Below are 25,182 nucleotides of genomic sequence, written 5' to 3'. Positions count from 1 at the left end.
GCACGATACATGTCTCATCCTTAAACATCGCACTGTGGATGGGAGTAGAGTTCCACTGCTTAGTTTAAAACGCAATTTTGTTTTCTCGTCCCACCAATCTGAACATTATTTCGTTTTAAACAAATTTGGTTTGTTTCCAATTTTTATCATTACATTTTGCCTGGGTTGCTTGGGCTGAGATATAACTAAGTTGAACTTTAATTTAAGGTATTCGGTTTATTAATGTCAGGATTTTTTTGTTAGATTTATTTCAAGTAATGTTTATGTAAGTAGTTCATCAACAATTTTAGAATACGATAAACTTTTTCGAAGAAAAGGCATTGAAAAGCTCAAGAAGGTTGTCCCCCAAAACATATCCAGATACGTCGACAACTTTACCACTGAAACTCGAAAACCCTGTAAAACGCCATCCACGCCTAATTTTAGTCGCAAACTTTCAACAAAAACTATCTATTGTTAATGAAAACGAAAATGAAAACTTCTTTGATTGAACGTGTTGGTAAATTTTGGATTTGAATGCAAAGGACAATCGCGGTTATAACGCATCTTGTGAGCAGAAGATATAAATAGATAGCAAATGTTAAATGGCAACGGAAATAATCCCACTATGGGAAATGGAACACCATTTAACAGTAATAACTAAATCGGAGGTTCACCATCCACCATCACACGACATTTTGTACAACTTCCGTTAAATGCTCGTTATGTTTAGATCATTTCTAACCATTTCCCTTTCGCAGTTTCCGAGTAGCGCCATCGCATCGTTTGCTCTTCCGCACACTTTTTCTTCCGGTGTATTTGTTTAAAGTGTTTTGTGAAGGAACGGAGATGTCGACACACGCGCTAAAATAATCTCGACATCTTTTTCGAAAAAAAACCTTCGAAAACCCAGTTCGGCTTTCCCACGGTTCGCCCGGGCAACCGTTTGCGTATTGTGAGAGAACGGGCCAGCTTTACGCACTAGGCCGCAATGGAATTTAACAAACACAAAAAGCACCCGGTTATAACATTCATTAGATATAATAGGACAGACTCCGATTGAGAGTGTGTTTGTATGTGGGAGGGAGACTATAAAGCAGGAAAAAAACGCAGCACGATAGAGCTACCTTATTTTGTTTACAGATAAGGTAATCGCTAACAGCACGCAGGATAACCGAAACCGGCGGAGAACGGAAAATGGAAAACAGGGCAAGGGAAAATTTGTTTTTCCTCTGCTGCACTTTCCAACAGGGCGAACGGGTTTCCGATTCGTGTCGGTGCGCTGATCTGCCATACGATGCTGTTAACTGGTTTGTTGTGTTCTCACCCGTCTCGCTCTCCTGTTGACTTTTGTTTCATACATAAGCTTATTTTCATGTAAAGAAAACAAAAAAATAACAACAAGATTTCCAACCGTCTGCCTGGTTTCATTTGCCAAAAACTTTCGCTTTGAAGCTGACGCTCATGTTTGCACGGCGTTGTGTAAACGAGGTTCGTCATATTTGTCGTGTTGGTTCTGGTTCGAGATTTTTCACCTGTGCGCCAAAAAAAAAAAAGGTACAACCAGCTGGGATGTTTTCCCAAACATGCTGCTGATTGCGAGTTGGTTTGGTGCTAGGGAAAGCACCAGTTTTCACGGGTGACCAGCTCGCTCCCGGTTACGTGATAATGATCCGCCAGCAACCGATTCGTAACGGAAAGCGATCGGTTGAAATACCTCGCAATGGGTCGAGTTGTTTGACTTGGCCGTGGCGTACGTTTGCTGCCGGTGCTGAAGTTATTACCCCGAATCACTAAATGTTTCCATTACGCGGAACGATTCTTATCGTTGTTTGGAAACTTTCACAAAGGTAAAGGTTAGATTGCTATTGGTTCTTTGCCTCGCATTGAGCAAGATGTTCGGGAGGTTGTTGTTTTTTTTTGGGTAGGGAAAATGATGTTTATCTGTGAAACACCAGGCGTCTCCATGAAGGAAAAGTTCCTTTGGAAGTTTCATCAAAATCAATGTTCTATTATGGCAATAGATAAACAAGGTGCTCGAGACTATAATTAAAGTTTGCTCTAGTTAATTGAATTATTATTTACAATCAGTTTGTGGTTTTGCGTTAATCAAGACTGTTTGCATTTTGAATAAATTGTTATTGTTTGCTTAAATAGCATAAGTTTTCTAATTCGGCCACTTATTAGGACATTGAAAATTGAGTATCGATTAGAAAATATTCATCTTGAGTGAAACAAAAAAATAAAAACAGCAGACAGTCCACAAAAAACCGACATCTTCAAGCAATTTTACAGCCAAATGAATGCTCTTTTTCCGCATCATTTTACCTATTTACTCCACCGCTTTTCCCCCTATTACTCTTGCATACAATTTATGTTTACCTTTTTTTCCCCGATACTCACCGCAAAAAAGCGTATCGTAACCGGAAATGTTACCGTTTGCGTTCATCGGGCTGTTTGTGGCGAGTATTCTTCGTTTTATTGTTGTGCGCTCGCTGTCCGCTTGAAACATCGCATCGCTCGTTCCGGCCTTTGCGGTTGATAAAAGTAGGCTTTGGAATGTGAAAAGTCAGGGCAGGAAAAAAAAACATTCCTAACAATCATAAGAAGTTCGCGAATGTTTTTGAACCCACTTGCAGGAACAAATGTCCTGTGTGTGTGTTTTTTTTTGGGTTTGTTTTAGCTATTTCGTTAAAAAGTCCCTTCGTTCTGTATTGCGGTCATCAGAATGCTTTTTTAAATAGCAATCCACCTTTTTTTTCTTTATAGTGTGAGAAGAAGCAGCAGCCGCATAATGCCCACCTTTGGAAGTAATAATTAGTGAAGAAAACTTCTCCATCCACCAGACGTGCGGCTTTGTTTGCGTCCTTTGTGGACGGTCCCGACCAAAAAGGGATCCGCTCAAAAGCTCAACCACAAACCCGTACCTTCTCAGAAGCGAAGATGATAAGTTGGTGGTTTAATCGATCGGAGACGGAAGCGGTTACGGGCTCGTTTGCGACCGTGTTCTAGCGTTCTTTGGGAAGACTTACAAATTGATTTGTTAAAGAGCGCTCCGGGACATCTCGGACCGTAGAACGGTTTGGAGAGCATTATAAGCCCATTGTAACCTTCAACGCGACAACCAGCCACCACCAGAAATCATCGAACGGAATTGAAGCGCGGAAAGAAAGTACCAGCACGGCACGATGGGAACCGAGCCGGGGACGACCAATTCCTCCGGTTCGGGTGGTTCCGGTTCACGTGGAGCCAAAAAGCGCGACTCGTGGCATACGGCACCCGGCACCAATGGAACGTCCGGCGATGGTGGACGCGATGAGCCGCCCGATTCATCCGACACGGCAGGCCAGGCCGTTGCTAGCCCGAAGGAGCCAGCCTCCAATGGAAATTCGGCCCCGACCAAGACAACGCACCCGGCCACTACGGAGACAGCACAGATTCTCCAAAGCAAGGAACGCAACCTTGTAGTGGCGTTAACGGGTGAACGGCGCCGTGAAACCTGGAGCCAAAAGGCGGAGTTCTTGCTGGCCGTGATTGGATTTGCGGTAGATTTGGGCAATGTGTGGCGCTTTCCCTACATCTGCTACCAGAACGGGGGTGGTGCATTTCTCATTCCGTACTGTATTATGCTGCTGTTTGGAGGATTACCACTGTTCTACATGGAACTTGCCTTGGGACAGTTTCATCGGTGCGGTTGCCTCTCCATCTGGAAACGCATCTGTCCGGCGCTGAAAGGTGAGTAGAAATTGTGCGTTTTAATTAAATTAAGACACCATAAGGACAAGTCATTGAGTCGATAACGAAACAAACAAGTCATTGTATGTAATGAAGAAAAACTCTTTGGAAAATATTTTTTTGTGAAATACAATGGAAAATCAAATTTCTTTACGATCTGTGGATTTTATTTTTCTTCCTGCTGCCATCTAAGTAGCCTATTTTATAATTTAATTTTGTTAATATGACAGTTTTATTTATTGAAATGTGTATTTATTTAAATGTTTTTTTGTTTATCTGTACCTTTAAGTTTTAAACTTCATTGCTTTTACTTTTTTAAGTTTATTATTCAATATCGAAAAATTAACAACCGTATAGTTATGTTACACACCGTATCAAAAGGGTGTAGTAACTTTTGCCTTGAAGTATGCAATTCAGTATCAATATATCTTTTTTAATTCTTTTGAACGTTGAATATTTGAGATTTAAAACACATTTCAGTAAACAATGTCGATTTTAATAATGAGTAAGGAATTGTTTTCTTAGAAGAAAGGAATCAATTCGAACAAAAGTTTGTCAAAAAAAATCATCTAAAGTTAATGATATTGCCATTTCACTAATTAACCCAATCGGATTGAGAGACTTTTGCATTTCAAGTTTCATGATTTGTCCACTCTTTCCCTCGATCCTTCGTGGAAGAAAGTGTACAAATAATTCAGAATAAAAGATGCTCTATACAAATTGGGTTTTCTTAAGGACATTTGTTTTTTGAGCGACGGGTTGTTTAGTATTTACCCTCTTTTATCGGAGCGGTTTGACTGTCCGTTGAGGAAGATATGACAGCGTAACAGCAAGGACACTCGCTGTCCGCAAAAACCGTACGTGACATTTCAACGTTCCATTGGATCGATCAGTCAAACCTGCTACCCTGGGCCTTACAGTTTCACATGTTTTTTTTTGCTGTGTCAAAAAGAGGATGAGAGTTATAGGTAGATCGCTATCGGATATTATGCGAGCAATCAAGCACCGTAGACAAATCAGGCAAGTTGGGTTGATTTGTTAAAGGAAGTGAATAGAAACACCGTCGCCTACCGCACCAAAGGAAGTAAGTCGGCGAACATTAACACACGACGCATGTTCTGTGGCACGCAGACACAAATGCACGTGCCTACGGTATAATGGTTACAATTGCTCTTCCGTTTGCGCTAAGCGGATCGTAATGCAGGAAGGAAGGCAGGATAGGAACCAAAAAAAAAAATAATGGAGTAAAATCAAGAAAATTCCCACCCGTCGTCCCCGACCGTTCCCGACACACGGGAAATGCGCGAGGATGAGAACCATGCCATCATTTAGATGATTTCCCTCGCTTTATCCGCGCCGAAGGTCTATCGAGATTTCAATTCTTCGATTGCATGTAATATTTGCTTTGGGAATCTTTCTGCTGTGGGTGGAATTTAAAACATTTCCACACAGCAATGCAGTCCAATGAATTAGAAAAAAAACGTCTATTTTTGATTTGGTGTTGTTCTAGATTATTGCACCTCTTTAGCATGGGTCTAATAAATCAACAAATCAATTGCGCGTTGCCCATCAACCTTAGTATTCCACTCACACCACGTTCCGTTGAACATTTGCCGCAGGATGTGGGAGGTAAGATTTACCTTTTCAGCTTTGAAAGGCTTGAGCAACCACATATCCGTCGATTGGTACATTTTTACATGTGCGCTTCTGTGCGGTCGATGCTGCTTCAGAAGGATGATTCGCGGATAGCAAACGAAAGCGCTATGCTGTGATACCGGATTATCTCTGATTTGCGCGAGGGTTTATGAACAAAATATCGATCTAACAGTTAGTAAATGTGAAAAACCACTTGTAAAGAGAAATGGTGTGAAATGTTCCATTTTTGTGTTATGAAGTAGGCAATTCGTAGCAACGCGAGATTCAAATAAAAATAACATTTATGTTTCACAAAAATGTTACACGTTCTGTTCTCTGTTTACACGATCCGCTGAGCTGCACTACCGCTTCTGCACATTCACGCGATTATTTGATTCTCTATCGATTAGTAAAGAGGTAGCAGGGTTAGTCTCCAAAGTATAGTAGATAGTTTTCTCCCATCCGTGTACTACGGTTCACTACAAGCACGTACTTATTTTTTACTTAATCCGGCATTTGAACATGCAAGATTTTATTTCCCCATCGTAGGAAAACTGTGTGCGGATAGTACTCACCATTTACAGCAAACGCAAGCATGGCCAGCGCCAGTGAAGAAAATCGGTCCCGTGTACGTTACACCGTCACGGCAGCTAGGCAATAAAACACGTCCATAAACATTCGCTGAAAGTAATTTGAAATGGTAAAAAAGCGAAACGAATATCGGTAGCAAACGCACGGTACAACAACTTGACAAGTGCTAACGATTATTGGTTGAGGTGTGTTTTTTTTCTTCCGTTACTTCATCTCCTTCGTACGGTTGTTCGCGCGGTTGGTGGGACTTAAACATGGTCCTTTTTTTAATCCCCGATGCGAAGCTCCAGTGCGAGGGTAGCTCCGATTGAAGGAATTGGATTGGAACGCTTAACAGCGGTGCTTCGAGATGTGAATTGTTTTAGCAGCAAACTTACGCTTTTTATCTATGTCGGGCATGCTACCTGTTGAGAGTGTTTCTTGCTTCTTGCACAAAGGATTTTATTGCCGTGGTTAATAGTTGAGAAATTGAATGTTTGATTGGTTATCTCAAGGTATTGTGATAAATATTAAGAAGTTGAGAAGCAGTGTAACTGAGAGTGTATTCACGTTTATTGTAGTTATCGGGTCTCGGTGGCAAGTATGCCACAACAAAGCGGTTTGTAAATATTAAACACATTATAAAAATTGAAACAACGCGAACAATTTACCGGTGAGATAATTTACTATAGCCGATCAAGGTCGTTGGATTATATATAGCAATTTTATTAGAACAATATCAACAATAGCTCAAGAAAAAATATTTCTCGTTGATAGTGTAGTAGACATTATGCACATCATCTTTAACTTATTCACTTGTTTAGGCACAACAAATACTTTACCACTCTAGTCCTACTTCAGAATATGTGCGAAACCGTTTTCCGGGTATATATCTCCGTATCCGTATATAGTCTCCGTACCCTATGGAGGACCAGTAGGTTGAGTTATTGGTGCTGTTGTACCATTAATAAAGCTGATCATTTAAGTAGCTTTCCATAATCCGTCAGACTATACAGGATTAACATTTGTACTGTTTCGCAGTCTTAGGATAGAACAGTGGTTATGCCTCACATCTGTTCTCTGATATTGGAACAGTGAAAGTTTGATATAAATTTAGCCAGATCAGATTTACTTTATTTAAAAAATGTTGAAAGTCTTCAAATATACGATCACCAATAAGTAAATCGGCAAGCTTCTTAACACTAGAACGATCAAGCATTTTAAGTGTTTTTTTCATTGAAGGTTCCTTTTATGTTTCTTTCTCGGGAATGGGAGGACACCGTACATACATCAAATAAAAAACGACACGTCACCCAGATTACAACACTTATTATCGACTATATTAACTTAACAAAACGTTACACGTTACATGATCGCACTCCCGCCATTCGAAACGTTCATACTAATCGCTCACATACACATCAACCGCCAACACTTGCCTGTCAGCGGTGAGTTACCGTGTCGGATCCACCGATGCGGTATAGGGTGGTCCATAACAGTTACTTAACATTAGAACTACCGGATCTGTCATTGTGACTGGTACGCTTTATTTCCATCGTATTGATTTTTGGAGTTAAACAATTCTACCGTAGTCGATGTGTGACTTTTACATATGTAGCAAATGTTGTTGTACGGACTCCGAAAACACAATCCAGGATTGTTTGTTTTGTATTTTTGAAGTTAAATCTTATTATCTTATTTATTTAACACTTAAAACAACTCCATACATAAAACACGTATCAAACGAACACAACGATTAGCGATCGTGCCGCGCGCTAGAGCCACGTCCGTGTAGCCTGCCGATCAGGATCCGAGTCGTCTCTCGCTATATCACAGGACGTAATTAACAAGTAGGGAGAGAACTACACCACAGCTAGAGACAAAGACGGCTATATCCGCTACGCATCCGATGCTGTCAGTTCCCAGACGAAATCGAGCGTAAGCTGTGGTCTCGGCTGCAACGTCAGGCTGTAACAGTTTGTAAAGTGACCATCAATCAAAAACACTTAAAACGCTAAGTACTTTTTGCCGTAAGTAACTTTGACTACAAACAATATGCTTTAACATTTTTAGAGCGTGAATAAATGTCTAATAGTTATGCATCAAAAACGGTAGAATAGGTTTACCCCAGAAATTAAGTTGATGAATAGGACAATCCGCACAACGACTATGTCATCAACCTACTTCTAGATCTGGGTGACATTTTCGAAATTCCACCTACAGATGTTTGATGATCTTGATCCACCTAAAGATCTTGGTCTAAGATTGCATGCACTTTGGAGCAGATATTTCCTAATGACAAATGAATCTGTGTGTAATTTATTCGCCTCCATATTACCATATGAAATATTAGTCTATTGTAGTCCTAGACCCCAACGAACATCTGATTAGATGGTGAACGAATGAAATTTGAATTGGTTTTTGACTTCTGCTCATATGCCATATTCTAGGGAACTTGGACTTGGTTGTTCCGTTGCAGGATCGTTCGATAAATAAAAATTAAAAATTAAATAAAAGGTTCGATTGCAAGGTTATTAAACAAGGTTTTTGTAATTAATCAAATAATATTAAATTATATCACAAGATTTATGAATTAAGAACCTTAATCGAATAACATAATTCTAATAGCCTGAATAACACGACGAAGCGATCAAACAAGATAATCGTGTAATATTGCAGTATATTCAATTAGATATAAATTAGATAGGTAGATTGCAGAACACAATGCAGTTTTTGGTGGTAATTTGAACAATTCTACTTGTAGATATGTTTAAAACTTGTAAATCGTACATTTGTTTATGCATTAAACTGGAGAGAATAGCAAGCTAACGATACACCTTGATTGTCGTGGTTTTCTGGTTGTGTCTTGAATATTTTGTTCTAAATTAAACTACGATAGCAATTTCTTGCACAAACCACGAAACAAGTTCAAGTGCAGACAAACTTTACACTACCCTTGCCCCCAGTGATCAGCATCCCATCGTCTTACTGTGCGATCCTATCTCGCGGATAGGATCCAAAGTCCATGTAGCCTAGATGTAGCCTTAAAAATGGATAATAATTTGAAATTGTTTTCTGAATAGACAATTTAGCATCCATTTATACTTCGAGCGGGCCGGAGCCAAACAAGCCCACTGCCGAGTCGGGCTACATCTTCGGACGCACCCCGTAACAGTCGGCCGCGCGCCTGCACCTCCTGCACCTTACCGGTGGTATGGTATTGATTGCGGAGATTGAGAGTTGGCAGGAATTAGATTAAATTTTGCCACCCTTTCATGCGTTCCATGCGCTTCTGGGCCGGATGTGTGAAATTTAGACATCCTCCCGGGTTGATGAGCAGCTACTCGAAAATCAACGTCCGATGACGAGTGCTTCTTAGGCGCTTGCACAATCGAGTTCTTGTCTGGCGTAAAGGGAAGATATTCGTCATGCTACACGACGTTAAAAAGCTCCAACCGTACGAAATAAGCTTATCGCACGTATAATAAGGATACAGCTAGATGTGTTGAAAATTAATTTCAAACATCTTTAAGCTGGTGTTAAAGAAGAAAACGAGTAAAGCATGTCCACTTCGAAGGAAGTAGCGAGACAACAAGTGACATTTTGCTCGTTTACAGAAATCAGTGTCTATCCTAAAAGTGCCCCTATGACCGTGCGTAAAAACGATGTTGGTAACGAACGGTTCTAGCGATAACGTCACCAACAATGCCTATTTTATCGACTTCGGCAGGGCGAACAAGGCGTGCTTGCCAGTGTCGTCGGTTCAGTCCATGTCCACGATGGCGATGATGGTTGAGCTTTCGCGTGGGGAAATTGTTGGATTGGTTGAAATCAGACTTTCATAAATTATGAACTTACACACCGGGAATGACAAAACCGGGTTGAGAATGGCTAATGTTCATGCGGGTTGTGAGTTTGCAAATTAATTTCCACCATGGTCACCGACTTCCGGGCGGACTAGACTGGCACTGCAAAGGATTACTTCCAGCGAGGGTGTGTCCGTGAATTAGTATGTGTGTGTGAGAGTTTTTTTTGTTTGTTTCTACACTTCCCAAGTTTTCCTTCGTCATGCAGCTTAAAGTAGGGCGTTTGTTTTACGAGTTGTTACGAGCAATTAATTCACCCGTAAGCCTCGGAATTCTAAAGGAAGCTAGAAAGTTGGCTAATAAAAAAAACCGTGTCCGTACTCGGTTCTGATTAATTGTCCGAGACTAGTATTGATCGAATGAAGGGAAGAGCGTAGAATCGTCGGTTGAATTGTACCATTCCGGTCTCAAGAGGACCGGGACTGAGCGGCGAGTGGCAGGTCAGTCCATTTTGTGATTACCATCGACTACATAAACAATAACAGAAGCTTTCCATTCCGCTCCATTAACATTTTGTCAACGCAAGACACTTCGGAAGGCGCCCAATGTGGGACGATGACTTTGATTTTGTATCTAGTATTCCACTGCAGGTCTACTTCCATGGCGGTAGGCTCGTCTTGAACAATCGAACTAAAAAAAACATGACCGGATAACTTGTTGAATCGTTGCATTTCGATTCACCGGTGGGACCCCACTATCGCAACCGACCGACAAGCAACAAGTGCCTAACCACCGGTTGTAAACCGCCTGGCAGTAGTAGAATAGTCGTACCGTTGCGACGCACAGGAAAATCCCACTCGGGCGAAAACTCGGGTGGTTTAGAAAGGCGGTAAATGTGAAAAGATACAGTGTGAATAAGAATCAAACCGTAGCAGCAGCAGGGACAAAAACTTTACGCCACCAGAAGGGGTTTACTTTGCCCTAGAAAGAAGGACGAACGACACTCGAAAAGTCGTAAGTGTTTACCGTTGACTAAGAACACTATACGGCGAACTAGAACATACCCGAACCGCAAACGAAATGTGGGCAGGAATCGTGTAGGGAGATGTAAGAATGAAGTAGATAAAGCGTGTGCTTGTGTGGATTGGTGAGGAGAATTAAATCCATTGTGCACACTCGTAAATACTGTTCCGGACAATACGCGGCACATTCTGATCTGGGAATTGGAAAAAAAACCCCATCCGGATTGAATTTTGTGTTTTCGTATCTTCTTGTTTGCGGTGAGCGAAGTAAGTCCGTGGGTTAGTGACGTTTTCGATGGTACTTCGTAACCGGACGGTACGATAAGTTTCATGAGACCCGCTATATCTTAGGCTCTATATCCCCTTTTATATGGGACTTTAAATTATAAGCTTTAAACCCGAAAAGCCTTTTTCAGAATTTTATATTTTTTCTGATAATTGATTACAATTGCCCAAGTGCTAATTGAGTTGGATGTCGCTTATCGTCTTTAAGGCTGTTTTGGACCCAAGATTATCTGTACAAAATTTTATGTGTCAGTAAATTGGCGTTTATTAAGGCTTCAACAAATTTGACAAAATTGATGTCCAGTCCAAACTCTGACTGTAATGACCCAAATCCGGAATGTGGCGTACAGAGGAACATAAAATCAGGGCTACCATCCGTATCGATGTTTCTGATTGGGAAATAATTCGCCTCCGTAAATGACTCCTCAGGGTGCACATGATTCAGTTCCCGCGCGCTCTGTGTGCCTCCCGGCTAGGTCAACACCGGCTTGTGGGTAACCGACTTTAATGGCACGGTAACACGTTTTCGTCGGCTCCGAAACCGTCCCCGGTTGTCCAACGTAGCTGTTCACTTACCGGCGAGGGTGTACAATAAATCGGACGGACGCTTACCATCGTAAATCACCTGCCACCGATGCTATCCGATTTTATGCGTCACTGACCGATAACTCAATCGGATGTAGTAATATATTTTAAAATATCATCCTTTTGCCGTTGGGATGCAAGTTTACGATTCTGTTGGATCAGTCCTTGCCTTCCGTGTTTGTGCCATACTTAATCGATGGGTTCGTTATTTCCCCTTTTCCCGCCAAACAGGTGTCGGGTACGCAATCTGCCTGATCGATATCTACATGGGCATGTACTACAACACCATCATCGGTTGGGCCGTGTACTATTTGTTCGCCTCGTTCAGCTCCGAACTGCCCTGGACCAAGTGTGGCAATCCGTGGAACACGGAGAACTGTTCACCGGTCACCGGGCGGGTCAATGCAACGCTCGCCTCCACTACCACGGCCGCACCGACGGTGACGACTACGCTCATGTCATCGATGACCACGAATGCAGCGTCAGCCGGTGTGACACTGGTTGCGTCTGCACTGGGCAACTCGACAATGGCCACCATGCATCCCCAGTACTATCCGCATGAGCAACACCTGCTGTCCAGCACACTGCCAACGATGCTGTCCAATCTGACCACCAGCACCATGGCGACCGTGGCAGGAGTTGTCAGCAATGGGCCTGCCCTGTCCAGTCCGGCGAGGGAATTTTTTGAGTAAGTAACTACCGGACAAAATAGGCAAGTTTACGATTGGAAAGGCCATAAAATGTATGATAGAAATTCACACCGTGGCTGCTATATGAGTATTAAAACTAGGTAGGAAAATAAGTTTCTTGCTTTGAGATTAATGCGACATCCGCCTTATTGTTGCTTGTACTACGAGAACGAATTCGATGGTGACGTATTTAAAAGTGTAGCCACATTATCTTCTTCCGACACTTTTTCTCCGCAGACGGCAGGTATTGGAGCAGTACAAATCGAACGGACTGGACTTTATGGGACCGGTCAAACCTTCGCTCGCGCTCTGCGTCTTCGGTGTGTTCGTGCTGGTATACTTCTCGCTCTGGAAAGGGGTTCGTAGTGCCGGGAAGGTGGTATGGGTGACGGCACTCGCACCGTACGTCGTACTGCTCATTCTGTTGGCCCGTGGTGTAACGCTTCCTGGTGCCGCCGAAGGTATTCGCTACTATCTAACGCCCCAGTGGGATAAGCTCAACAACTCTCGTGTAAGTACACTCCCGTAGTACAACGGTCTATTGTAGCTAGGTGCTTCTTTTCAAATCTCACACCAATCTGCAGGTTTGGATCGATGCTGCCTCACAGATCTTCTTCTCCCTTGGACCCGGTTTCGGTACACTGTTGGCCCTCTCGAGCTACAACAAGTTTAACAACAACTGCTATCGAGACGCGCTGCTAACGAGTAGCATCAACTGTCTCACCAGCTTCCTGGCTGGGTTCGTCATATTTTCCGTGCTCGGCTATATGGCGCAGGTGCAGAACAAATCGATCGAGGAGGTTGGCCTGGAGGGTCCGGGCTTGGTGTTTATCGTCTATCCGGAAGCGATTGCCATGATGAAGGGTTCGGTGTTTTGGTCGATCATCTTCTTCCTGATGCTGATCACACTCGGCCTAGACTCGACGTTCGGTGGACTGGAGGCGATGATTACGGCACTTTGCGATGAATATCCGCGTACGATCGGACGTCGTCGAGAGCTGTTTGTGTTGATCTTGCTTGGACTGATCTACATCTGCGCGCTTCCCACTATGACATACGTGAGTATATGATTATAAATTGTTAGTTTTCGCAATTCCGACAAGCTTTTAAAACTTTGGAACAATGCATTTATGAACACTAATGACTGTCTATTTATTATATAAACATTATGTTGCGATCTGCTGTGGCTGCTCAACGAGAGATAACTGCTAGCTCGACATCTAGAAGTTGCTCCTGTTGACTGCCTTCCCCACGGTACCATGTTGGGTGACATTCCTTGAGCATCAGGAAACAAGCTGATGGTCTGAAGTCCAGTTGTCCAAGACGAGATCAGGGTGTCGGATGCTCACCACTGCTCCCCATGCCTAGCATAACTATTTCTTAAAACTAGTACTGTATGGGAGATTGGTTCGGAAAAGATTGGACTCTGATGTTTACTTCAGAGTGTTAACCTTAGTTCAGTGTTGAATCCTATATTTCGACTTCGTTGTAGATGTGGAGTCGTGAATCCTCTCCGGATATCTTTTCTAACCATTTGTTTCACAGCTTGTCTGATTTCGACAGATTTATTTAGCAACAATCGATAAGGAAATCAATTTGTGTTGTACCTGGTGTTACTGGGTGTTATACTTGGTGTAATGTTAACCACTTAGTTATTAAGAATAATCTTCAATCCATTTTTCTAATACTTGGTTTGTACTCGAAAACTAGGCGATATCACCAACTGGTAGTTAAATTGTAAAATTGTTATCCAGCAGGGCTTCAACAGGTCGTGTTACGCCTGAATAGAGACTTTTCTACTTGGTAATGTTCCAATGTCATTTTTTCCACATTTTTTCTCCACAATTAATAAACAATACTTATGTATTAGTACACTTACAAAAACAAAACAGCAAAGGGTGGTGTATGGTTTGCGTTTTTTACACGACAATACTAGACCAAAATCCCATCCGGTCAATTCTCCGCAACAAGGACTGACTATCAGGCTACTTTGTAAAATAAGTTTAGTAAGCCAAAAAATGGTAGGCATCAGACCCTCTTGAGGTTGTGCCAATAAAGAAGTGGATAATATTAAATATATGATTTTGGGTTCAGTTATTTCCATCATTTAAGTCTCCTCACCTTCAAGAGGCATCTATTTTATTCACGCAATCAATTGTTCCATTCTTCGCAACTCCATTCAAATCACTGAGCCTTCAATTAATTACCGTCTTACGCAGTGCCGATGGTCAAATGGCCATAGAATATACAGCGTTGATAAACAGAATCAAGCAAAGGAAATAAAAATCCATTTGTAGCCGCATCACAGTTCGACGTGAGCCAAGATCAACAAGATGGCGAAAAATGGGCTTTTGTGGTGCACATCAAAAGCTGATTGCCAGCAGTCGAGTTAGAAATAACAAGTACGAAACCTTTCAATCGTTTCTTGAAACAGCGGGAAGATAAAAGTGATAGACTGTAGAAAGAAAGGAGGACTTTTCACTCAGAGTTCAATTGAACGTAGAGCATCGATGGCGAAAGAAAAGCCTCTCGAAGGACTCCGCAAAGCGCAGGATGCCACCGAGTCTATGGTGTAAGTGGATGGGTTGGCATTGATAGAAGGATTTGTTCGTTTTCCCGCAGGTTGTTGCACAGATAATGACCCAATGGTGGAAGAAAACGAAAGACAAATAAAAGTCAATTTGATGGCCCGGTTGTACCATTCTAACTGTTTTCCTGGCCTAGATTCCTAGAACTGTTTCAACCGTAGTGGATGGTATAGGAAGTGCCGGGCTATGACCATGGAAAACACTCTATCGCTATGGGCCGGCATTCTCACAACATTTGAATTGATAAGTAAACCTGCTCTTCCGCACCAGGCCATTTGCACACGGCACACCAATGGTCGGCAAGTGATAAATAATGTTCCGGAGTTAATTCAATCACTTACGATACGTGCCGACAGCATCGTGATGGGAGGAAGCATCCTCCGGCGGGTGGGAGATGGACATGTTTTTATGCATGAGCCAATGGAGCACCGTTTAAACCGTTCTGTTGAACCTCTTGCGGTTAGGTATCGCTTGTGTTGGATGGACACGATTTATCTCGCAACAGTTGCTTCTCGTGCCTCTCTTGCACCTTCGTTGGTGGGCATGTGTCCTAGATGCACGCGTCAAAGCGTGCGGAAGGATAACCTTTTCCATGTCATTGCACTAGATATGTATCTTTCCGGTATGGGCCGTTCGGTTGGCTACATTTAATCCCCACAATTCACTAACTGTGCGAGCACAGCAAGACTTTCGACGAGTTAGAAACACAATTTATGATCCTTTGAATGCTTCTAGTAATCTTTGACCAATTAATGTTTATAATGTTATTAAACATGCAAATGTTTTTTTTTTATAAAAGATTTCAATTAATTTTTCGAAATGTTTTTCAGGGTGGCGTGTACTTGGTAAACTTTCTGAACGTGTACGGGCCCGGACTGGCGATACTGTTCGTAGTGTTTGTGGAAGCGGCCGGCGTCTTTTGGTTCTACGGTGTGGAGAACTTTTCCGCCGACATCGAGCAGATGTTGGGTAAGAAACCGTCACTGTTCTGGCGCATCTGCTGGAAGTACATCAGTCCAACATTTTTATTCGTAAGTATCTATTGTTCGCTTTCACTTTTGTTATGTTTTACTGCAATGGAAATCCCTTCGATTACAGTGCATACTGATATTTTCGCTGCTCGGGTACGAGGAAATGCTTGGCGAGGAGTATGAATATCCCGAGTGGAGTGTGGCTGCCGGTTGGGCATTAACACTATCATCGGTCTTGTGCATCCCAACTTATGTGATCTATAAATTTTTGAAAAGTCCCGGCAACTGTGAAGATGTAAGTAATAATAAGATGTAAATACCAGATTATTTAAAAGGTTTATCTTATTGCTTAGACAAGATGTTACCGCTTAGCATAATGATCTAACAAAACGGAAGACTTATCTCGATCAGTGGTCTCCAACCTATGATCCGTGGACCACTAGTGGTCCGTGGCACAAGTAAGAGGTGGTCCGCGAAAGAAAATGTTTGGTCATTGTCACTTTATCACCGGTCGTTATCACTTTAAACGCCATGCCAAGCGAATTGATTTGATGGTTTTAATTTACCACACACATTTTGATGCTTTCGTCAATCTTTGGCCATGTTTTATTGGCAGCCCCAGCTGATAGCCTGCATATGTAGGCCGCGATAAACATGTGTGGTACTAAAGTGACCCGCGGTACTTAAAACGTTGGAGAACACTGATGTAGATGACATTTTAAGTATATTACACTTAAAATTATGGTATCACTAGTTTTAACAGTCCTAATCTATGTGGTTTGAAGTATTTGATGTTATAAAGCACCTTAACCTGCGAAGTTTGAAACTTGAAAGAAGTTTTTATAAACAAACTCTAGAATTAAATAATAGTATTGTTTAATTAATTAATTTGTACCAGAGTGTGTGAAATATATGGACAAGTGGATTGTATCTACACTGACTTGAAGGTTGCCTTCGATAGCATATCACATAATATTCTATTGCGAAAATTCCAAAGAGTAGGCTTCTCAAAATCCAAATACGAAACCATACCCCACGCCTTTTTGTAGGCATCAACAACTACCTCATAGTCGGTGAATTTATATCTAGAATCCTTCAAATGCGAGACTTCGGTGTTCTATTTGCCCAAAAAATTACGCTCGAACTTCACTAAGATAACGTTATCTACGCGTCAACAGAACGTTAGGATTAATATTTAAACCGACTAGAGACTTTAACGACCTTGCGTGTTTAAAAGCTTTGTATTGCTCTTTAGTTCGATCGTTATCCGAGTATTTTTCAATGGTGTGGTGTCCATATACAAGCGAGTGGATAAATAGTCTTGAAGCGGTCCAACGAAAATTGACTCGGTGCGCTATATGCAAGCTACGATTGAGTGACAGATCTTCGTTACCATCCCATAATGTGCGGTGTCAACTAGTGATGGGTTCTGTGGAGCGCACCTACGGTGCAGATCCTGTTCCGGCTAGTGTGAATCCGATTCCGATTCCGGAAAAAAAGAAAAGCGAGTTCCGCTTGGAACCTTTTGGAACCGTTCGAAACCGTCGGAATCGTCTGGAATCCTCGGCTTCGTATGGAACCGTCGGAATCCTTTGGAACTGTCTGGAATCATCCGGAACCGTTGAAATCGTCTAGAAACGTTGATAACGGCTGAACCGTCCGGAACCATTGAAAATGTCGGAAACATCATATAGAACATCGTCGAAATCATGGTCAACCCATAGGCTGGGCACCAACGGACGTCCACGGGCTGTCCAAAATCCACAAAGCCATACAAAATTTAAAAAAAATTAAATGGACTGGCGTGGACTGACGGTAAAGCTCTAATTTGTACTGACCAATAGATCTTTATAGACTATATCATACTGACTGGACTTGGTACTGACTGACCGAACGAGTTGAAATGACCGACTAACCCTTCCCCTTTCTTCCTCCGCCACTCCCTCTCCTTCCCACCATTACCCGATTCCGACAGTTCCTAATGATTCTGACGGTTCCGGGTGAATCCGATTCCGATTCCGGACGGTTCCGAACGATTACGCTAGTTCCGGACGATTCCAGGTGGTTAAAAACAGTTCCGACTGTTATGATTGCACCTATCTTCCGGAACTGTGTCTATTAGGCCTGGAAACACTGGAGCATCGGCGGCAAACACATCAGGTTATTTTTATAGCAGGAATACTTTTAGGAAACGATTCTTATTTGCTAGGTGAATTTTGCCTGACAACACCGAGACAATACGGCCATAATGCTCTTCAAAAAGCCATGATCTGTACTTTGAATGATAATAACTCGAATAAATTCGCTTTTAACATGTCTATGTCCTCGTTTATAGAAATGTTATGCGTCTCATATAAATGTTAAAAATATGTCATCTTTGTATTGTCTCGTTAGGCCGTATTCGGTGGACGATTAATAAACAATAATCACAATAATAATAATAACGAAATTTTCCGCTTCGTATTAATGTTCGAATATTTGATTATGATACACATTTTTTTAATTTCTTGCAGCGCTTGAGACGCACCTTCAAACCAGAACCGTTGATACCGACGGCTATCCCCGGCCAGCTGTATACGGGCACCGCCGTCTGACATGATTGCGCGGAAGAAAGCTGCATGCGGCGCGGTATCTTCGTGCGCCTCGATTCACCAACGAACTCCTGCTGTTCCCCAAACGTCACCATTACCGTCGCTAATCATGATCGTCGTTGTCGTAGTAGTAGAAGTAGTAGCGCTCACCGTTGTAATCGCGAACGAAGCGGAGGCTGTAGAAGAAGCATCAGCAACTGTAGTAGTAACAGCAGCTGCACTAGCAACAGCAACAACAGTAGCGGTAGCAATCATGTTGGTAGCAATAGATGTAGTCTTGGTAGGAAAGGACGATGCGTCTGTGTTCCTGAAGCCATTGGTCAATATGATAGTTTTCGCGTGCGTGGAGATGAAACCGGCTCCATCTGTGGGGCGATCCCGGTTGCGTCGGCCGTGCTGCTGCTGGAGGATACGCGCACAACCCCTACTGGTTGCTATCCTTTCGGCCTTAAGCTATCCCAGGCCATTCCGTGCTATGCCGCGACGAACACGTTTCGGGGAAAGTTGACATTTCCGTTGGCCACCGAATGGTTGGTGTAGATCTGGTCCAGTTCTGTGAGGTATCACGTCAAATCGTGCGAAAGAAGATAGCAGCCATCCGTAGCTACAGCCATCTCCGGATGTACAGTGCTGCATTCTTTCTTGCGCTAATATGCAATGTTTGGCACCTGTTAAAGATCTACTTTCATCCATTCGGCAGGTAGATAGTAAACTGGAAGGAATTGTGCTTGTGTGTGGTAGAACATAACTATAGAGCTTGTTGTAAGATTTATTTTTACTCAGGATTTCTACTATCAGTTCGTTCCTTTCCATGACTTGTTGAAACAACAAAACAAAAATACATTGCTGTCGAAAGGAATTCGAGTTGCATTGGCAGAATGAGTGGAGCGCAAAGAGAAGGCACAGTGGCAGGATGATCGTTAAGTACTTCGAATTGTTTGAAATAGATCCTAATGCCAGGTAGATACCCTCTTGCACTCTAAAAACATACAAGATGAATCATGTACGGCTAACGGACAGAGTGTAAGTTGTTAGACGCTTTTATAAAGTTTTACATATTTCTAGCGATCGATGCATTTAATAGACTAATTGGAAGAAAGTATTTAAACGGATATTTATATCTACATATACTAGAATTTATATACAGTGTTAGCTATATTATACCATGTGCAGAGTAAACACAAAATGTTGCTGAATGTTGCATAGTAGAACTATTTTTATGGAATCTAATCGTAGGCTAATAGGTATGCTAGTTATGTATTACCTGATGGAAGCCAAAAACCCATCACGAGCAACGACCACAAACCCCGTACCAACCTGTACAACGCATCCTCAAGGTACGATCTTGAGGTATTATTATCATCGATGACGAATCATCGAATATGTTCGACACCATACACCATACGTTAAAAAAGCTATTTGAACACATCCTTTTCTTGCCTTTCTGCTACGCCTGTGAAAGCAGTGTTTTTAATTCTCTAAATCTCACAATCAAAATAGAGAATATTGAATAAAAAAAAACTGGTAGGACAATACAAATCGAGCAGCAATACAGCCATTTGCTGCTCGGTTTATTTGAAGGAACTCTGGGACGTGAATTCGTCCTCCCAAATGGCGTGTACAGTGTAAGTGGCAAGTTGGGCATTTTGTTTAAAGATTTGTTAGAGATTTGTTAACAAGTGTAAAAGAGTGAAAGGACGGTATGCAAATCTCGTATTTTGAACAGAACATAGCAACATGGACAATAAAGTTCTTTGATGTTTATTTTGCTTTCATAAGTTAAACGAAAAGCACTCATGGTTTTAATTAAATCCGAAAAATTATAAAATTATTCATCAAATTTCATTACAAAAAAAAAAAAGTTTCCTCCGATGATTTGCAACCTGCAACACAGAATTTGTCTTCGCGAGTCGTACATGCTCCTTTTTTCAATATAAATCCGAGTATGATCTATAGTTACACATTGCACATTGGACAGTTTCGTAGAAATTAGGGGATAAACTATGATTCATTTTTGTCCTCCCTTGAATATCCCCAATCGTCACACCACCTACTGCGCGCGATCCGTGCTTTTAATTTATCCTCCCATCTGTTGCATTTCCGTTTATCCTTATCCTCGTTTCTCCTTTTATGCTGACTATAAGTTTGTTTCCTCTTTTAGTTTTCTTTTGTTAGGGTTTTAGTTATATAAGTTACCTGTTGTACAGCCTTAATGGCAAACAATAAATATGCATATATTAAATTTCAAGTCTAGTTCAGACCTAAACCACCAAGTGGTGCCAAAAAACCTTTTCATTTGTAAGATGTTCTTGTATTCTTTTTATGTTAATGGTTTGTTATATTCAATTTTATTTGCTTTGTTAGGGGTTCGTTTTTAGGGGTAGAATATTTACTACATATATTTTAGATTTTTGTGTACGACAGTTAAATGTAGTTTTTTATTCGTCGTACACTAAAACGTATAATCACACTAGTTGGAAGTTGCTTCAAGCTTTTGATGTGAGGATCTTTTACTGTGTTACGGTGTATACAGACAGAATAGCGATAGTTCAGGTAGCTTTGAAAACAGTATGTTATCTGCCGTTGCTGTTGATCTATAATCACGAAAACCAAAATCATTTCATTATTCTCTACTGTTTCATTACTCTATTAGATTCCAGTTTGGGTTGCAATGAAGGAGCGAATGCTGGGTGCAAGTACATTAGCGAATCCAGCAGGCAAAAAGCTATTACATTCGTTGTTAGTAAAGGAAATGATTCCACTCAGCCTTTCCTTACATATCAATGCACCGCCACTGTCGCCTTTGCAAGTATCCACACCATAGGGGTATTTGGCACAAATCATGCTGTGAGCAGGAACGAATCAAGTAGAGCCGTAAATAATTAGGGATGAATCTCAGAATGTCTCATCAATAGGCACACTTACTTAGACGTTATGGTCGAAGGAGCCGATACTGCAGCACAAGTGTCTAGAGATATGATGTCCATGTACGCGTAACGTAAACTGTTTGCGAAAACTGGTACGTTAAAGTTAGTACGTCCCCATCCAACTACATAGCAAGTTGTGCCAACTGGCGTTTCTGCGAACGCTAGTTCTATCGGTGCCATATTTGGCTTCCCACCGAACTCATTCACAGGTACTGTTAGAACTGCTGCATCAAAATCAGACACAAGTGCATACGCATTTGCATTGTAGTTAGGATGTACGGCCACTGCAACCACTGGGATGGTGAAACCTCCAAAAGTGGGAGATGTGCTGCCTCCGTTCAATGTTATCTGAAACAATAGAAGGACAGGCGTATTATTCTTTTACAAAAAAGCCAAAATCGAAATTCGACCCACCCTAGATGGATAGTTAATATAGTTGTACACACAATGACCGGCGGTCAGGGCATGGGATAGGGTAATGATACTAGCTCCACATTGGAAATTACCGTCTACCCACAAACTTAACGCATATTTGGCAGAGGAAATGTCCAATTCGTAGCCATTGACAATACGCAGATCACCATCTGCTTGACTTCCGTCCGCATTACTATGGAACAGTCCCAAAAGCACTAAACCGATTACTGGCTTCATCGAACAGAAAACGCACAAACAAGAAAAATGGTTACACTAGTCAAACAAAACTCCTTCAAATGTTTGATGCGTTTGATAGCACTGATATAAAATATGTTCAATCGTTTCTCGCTTGTGAAATACGTGTATACGACTGTATATAACCTAAAAACATGAAACAAATGGACTTTGACGGATAAGAAGCGTAGATCTTGATATTGATATTTCCATTCGTCACACATAATTCGATTTCACACAAATATTGATCAACAAGCACCAGTGCGGGCTATACTTGTGTTTTAGCACGTTTGCAAGTACCAAGTTGCAAAATACATCAGGTGTAACAAATTGACGATTTAAATTGCAAAATGCAGATTTTTTAAGCTTCCACCATATCCAAATCAAAATTAAACTTTCATCGGAATTATTAATAACTTTTTTACTTTTTTACAAGAGAGTTGCAAAATAGTGACTAGTTTGACGATACAAGATTGTCGACTATGTCGACTTTCCCTTATGATATCAGAACACGCCGAACTAGGTGTAATATGGGCCCGGTGCTTTGCTCTGACGGTTCGTTGGAGCAGCGTTGAAATAATGGAAACATCTCTTTTATGTGGTACAAATCGGCACATAAAAGTTCGTATTGCAGAATGTTATTTATGTTTCCTGTGTGGTTTTTTGCTGCAAAATAAATTGTGAATATTGTTTTACTTACTTACTTATTTACAAACTTACTTACTAACTAACAAACTAATAAACTATCTAACTTACTTATTTACTTACTTACTTACTTACTTACTTACTTACTTACTTACTTACTTACTTACTTACTTACTTACTTACTTACTTACTTACTTACTTACTTACTTACTTACTTACTTACTTACTTACTTACTTACTTACTTACTTACTTACTTACTTACTTACTTACTTACTTACTTACTTACTTACTTACTTACTTACTTACTTACTTACTTACTTACTTACTAACTAACAAACTAACAAACTATCTAACTTACTTACTTACTTACTTACTTACTTAATGTTTGCTCAGTGCTCAATTAAATGCCCAATTTTAATGTTTGTTTAATATATCTTTTTTATTACTATTTTTCCTCTCGATAAAATGAAACTAATACAGTTACAGCTGTATAACTATTTATCATAACTGCATAGTTATACAGATAAAACTTGAAAAAAGTTTATTTTCATGTAAGACGCATGTTATTTCTTTCGAGCTTGGTACATGCTTGAACAGTTTTCGGCATAAGTCGATTTTAGTTTTAATTGTTTTGAGAGATGACTTCAAGTTCCTTAAAATCTTTTTTTTCTTTTTGTAGTTTTTTAGTTTAGTTTCAGAAATGCGAGAAAGCTTAAACCGCTAAAGCAGAAGAAGTGGTTTTGAATAAATTTCATTAATTATTTGTTTCCTTTCATTAAACTTTAAGATAAAAGCTCACATTTTTGAAAAACTATGTATGTTCTTTAAGAAAACAATTGTGTGAAAGGATATCATCTATTTTTTAGTTGAGCTTCGATTAGATATTCTACCTAATCTGTGAATGTGTAAAAAATCATCAGGTATAAGAACAATCTCTGTATTGGCTTGCAATTTATAAGACAAAACTCATGTGTTCATCCTGTGCATATTCAATCTGCTTTACACTCTCGTTTCGCTTTCAATGAAGCTTTTAATATTGGGAGCCACAAGCTTAGTAAAAACAGATGGTATTTTGCCGCTGCAACGGTGGTCGAAGGATGTGAGTCCAGCCAATTTTCCACCACATAGCAATGGACCGCCAATATCTCCCTTACATGAACCCATTCCTGATTTGTACTGAGCACAAATCATACTGTAGGAAGAAAGGAAATAATCATAATCGTTGCATTTTCCTGTGGTGATTCTCCGGGAATGTTATCAACACTTACTTAGATGGAAGTTTTTGAAATGGTTGAGGGGTCCATTCTTGCATACACGAGCCCTTTGACACGATGAACATTTTTGCGTTTTGCAGTTTGTCTGAAGGTTCTGGTACGACCGCATCTGTTCGTCCCCATCCAACCATATAGCAATAAGTTCCCACGAGTAGGTCCGATGTTTGGAGTGCGATTCGAGCCATGTTCGGTTTTCCTTTAAAGGAATTTTTAGCTACTGTAAGGACTGCTATGTCGAAGTCTGCAACACCGTTTATGGGTTTTATGTAGCTGGGATGCACAACTACTTTCTCCACTTGGATTGGAGTACCTCCAGCGGAGTTAGTACCACCTCCGTACAAAGTAATCTGAAATATTCAGTTATAAAACCGATGATTATTTTATCTCAAGAGTAATTTTATTGTTAAAACCCACCTGCGAAGGGTTGTTCTGCAAGGAATGCACGCATTGAGCTGCGGTCAGAGCGTGCGAATTCGTGACGATGATGGCAGCGCAATAGGTAGTACCATGACGTAGCAACAGTGTGTATTTGTGATTCTCTACAGTTGTTCCGTCGCCATAAACAATGCGTCCCGACTGCGATACGCTTTGTGCTTGTATCTCGCCATTATCTCCTGCTAGTACTGCATTGCTGCAGAACATTCCCAATACCACTAGACCGATTACGCGCTTCATCGTTTTTTGGGGCACAACTATCGCTGTGATGAAATTAGTTCCCGTATTTAAAGCACCGACAATTTATCACGGTTCCAGCAAGTGTTTTTTTGTACTCGAGATGAAAATGTGAGAACAATGATTGCTAGAACAGATTCTTTGCTTTGATCGACATGTAACATAAGTTGTTTCTCAGAAAATGGTATTTCTCAGCAAAACGACACATTTCCACGCGGAATTACAGTGATAGGCAAAATAAAATGCCCAAATATACCTCAAAAAGATCTTTGAAAGTATGAAAACGGTTATCGGGATGTATGAATCAAAATTCGAGTCGTTTAATTGAAAATTAAGGGTGCGTTTTTAGGTGAAAATCAAGATGAGCTTCAGGTGCACTACAAGATGAGTTAGGTACACTGTATATGGAAAACCTAGTGGAAACCATGCTAAAGTGTTTGAAACTGAGCTTAAAGGCCACAGGATGACAAATATACTATGTTAATAGTTTTTTTTTTAAATAAAACAATTCCATTTATTGGGGGAACAACAATAATTTCTTTTTTTGCTATAAAATTGG

General features: G+C 41.0%; 2 protein-coding genes across 2 annotated transcripts; one reads left to right on the top strand and one right to left on the bottom strand.

The window, feature by feature from the left end:
- The first annotated feature begins 3,167 nt into the window (after positions 1-3,167).
- Positions 3,168-18,459, top strand: LOC128299884 (sodium-dependent serotonin transporter). The gene is made up of 7 exons (XM_053036014.1): positions 3,168-3,714; positions 11,849-12,305; positions 12,544-12,817; positions 12,891-13,364; positions 15,725-15,925; positions 15,993-16,160; positions 18,379-18,459. Exons 1-7 carry the CDS (start codon positions 3,168-3,170, stop codon positions 18,457-18,459), a joined length of 2,202 nt encoding a protein of 733 aa, XP_052891974.1.
- Positions 18,460-21,105: 2,646 nt separating this feature from the next.
- LOC128298735 (trypsin 3A1-like) lies at positions 21,106-22,034 on the bottom strand. Its single transcript, XM_053034508.1, has 3 exons — positions 21,798-22,034; positions 21,382-21,731; positions 21,106-21,301 (listed from the first exon to the last, which is right to left on the bottom strand). Exons 1-3 carry the CDS (start codon positions 22,032-22,034, stop codon positions 21,106-21,108), a joined length of 783 nt encoding a protein of 260 aa, XP_052890468.1.
- Positions 22,035-25,182: the final 3,148 nt, after the last annotated feature.

Source organism: Anopheles moucheti, chromosome 2 (assembly GCF_943734755.1).
Source record: "Anopheles moucheti chromosome 2, idAnoMoucSN_F20_07, whole genome shotgun sequence".
Lineage (NCBI taxonomy): Eukaryota > Metazoa > Arthropoda > Insecta > Diptera > Culicidae > Anopheles > Anopheles moucheti.
Note: the sequence above shows the minus strand (reverse complement) of the source record. Positions and strands in the feature narration are given on the sequence as shown.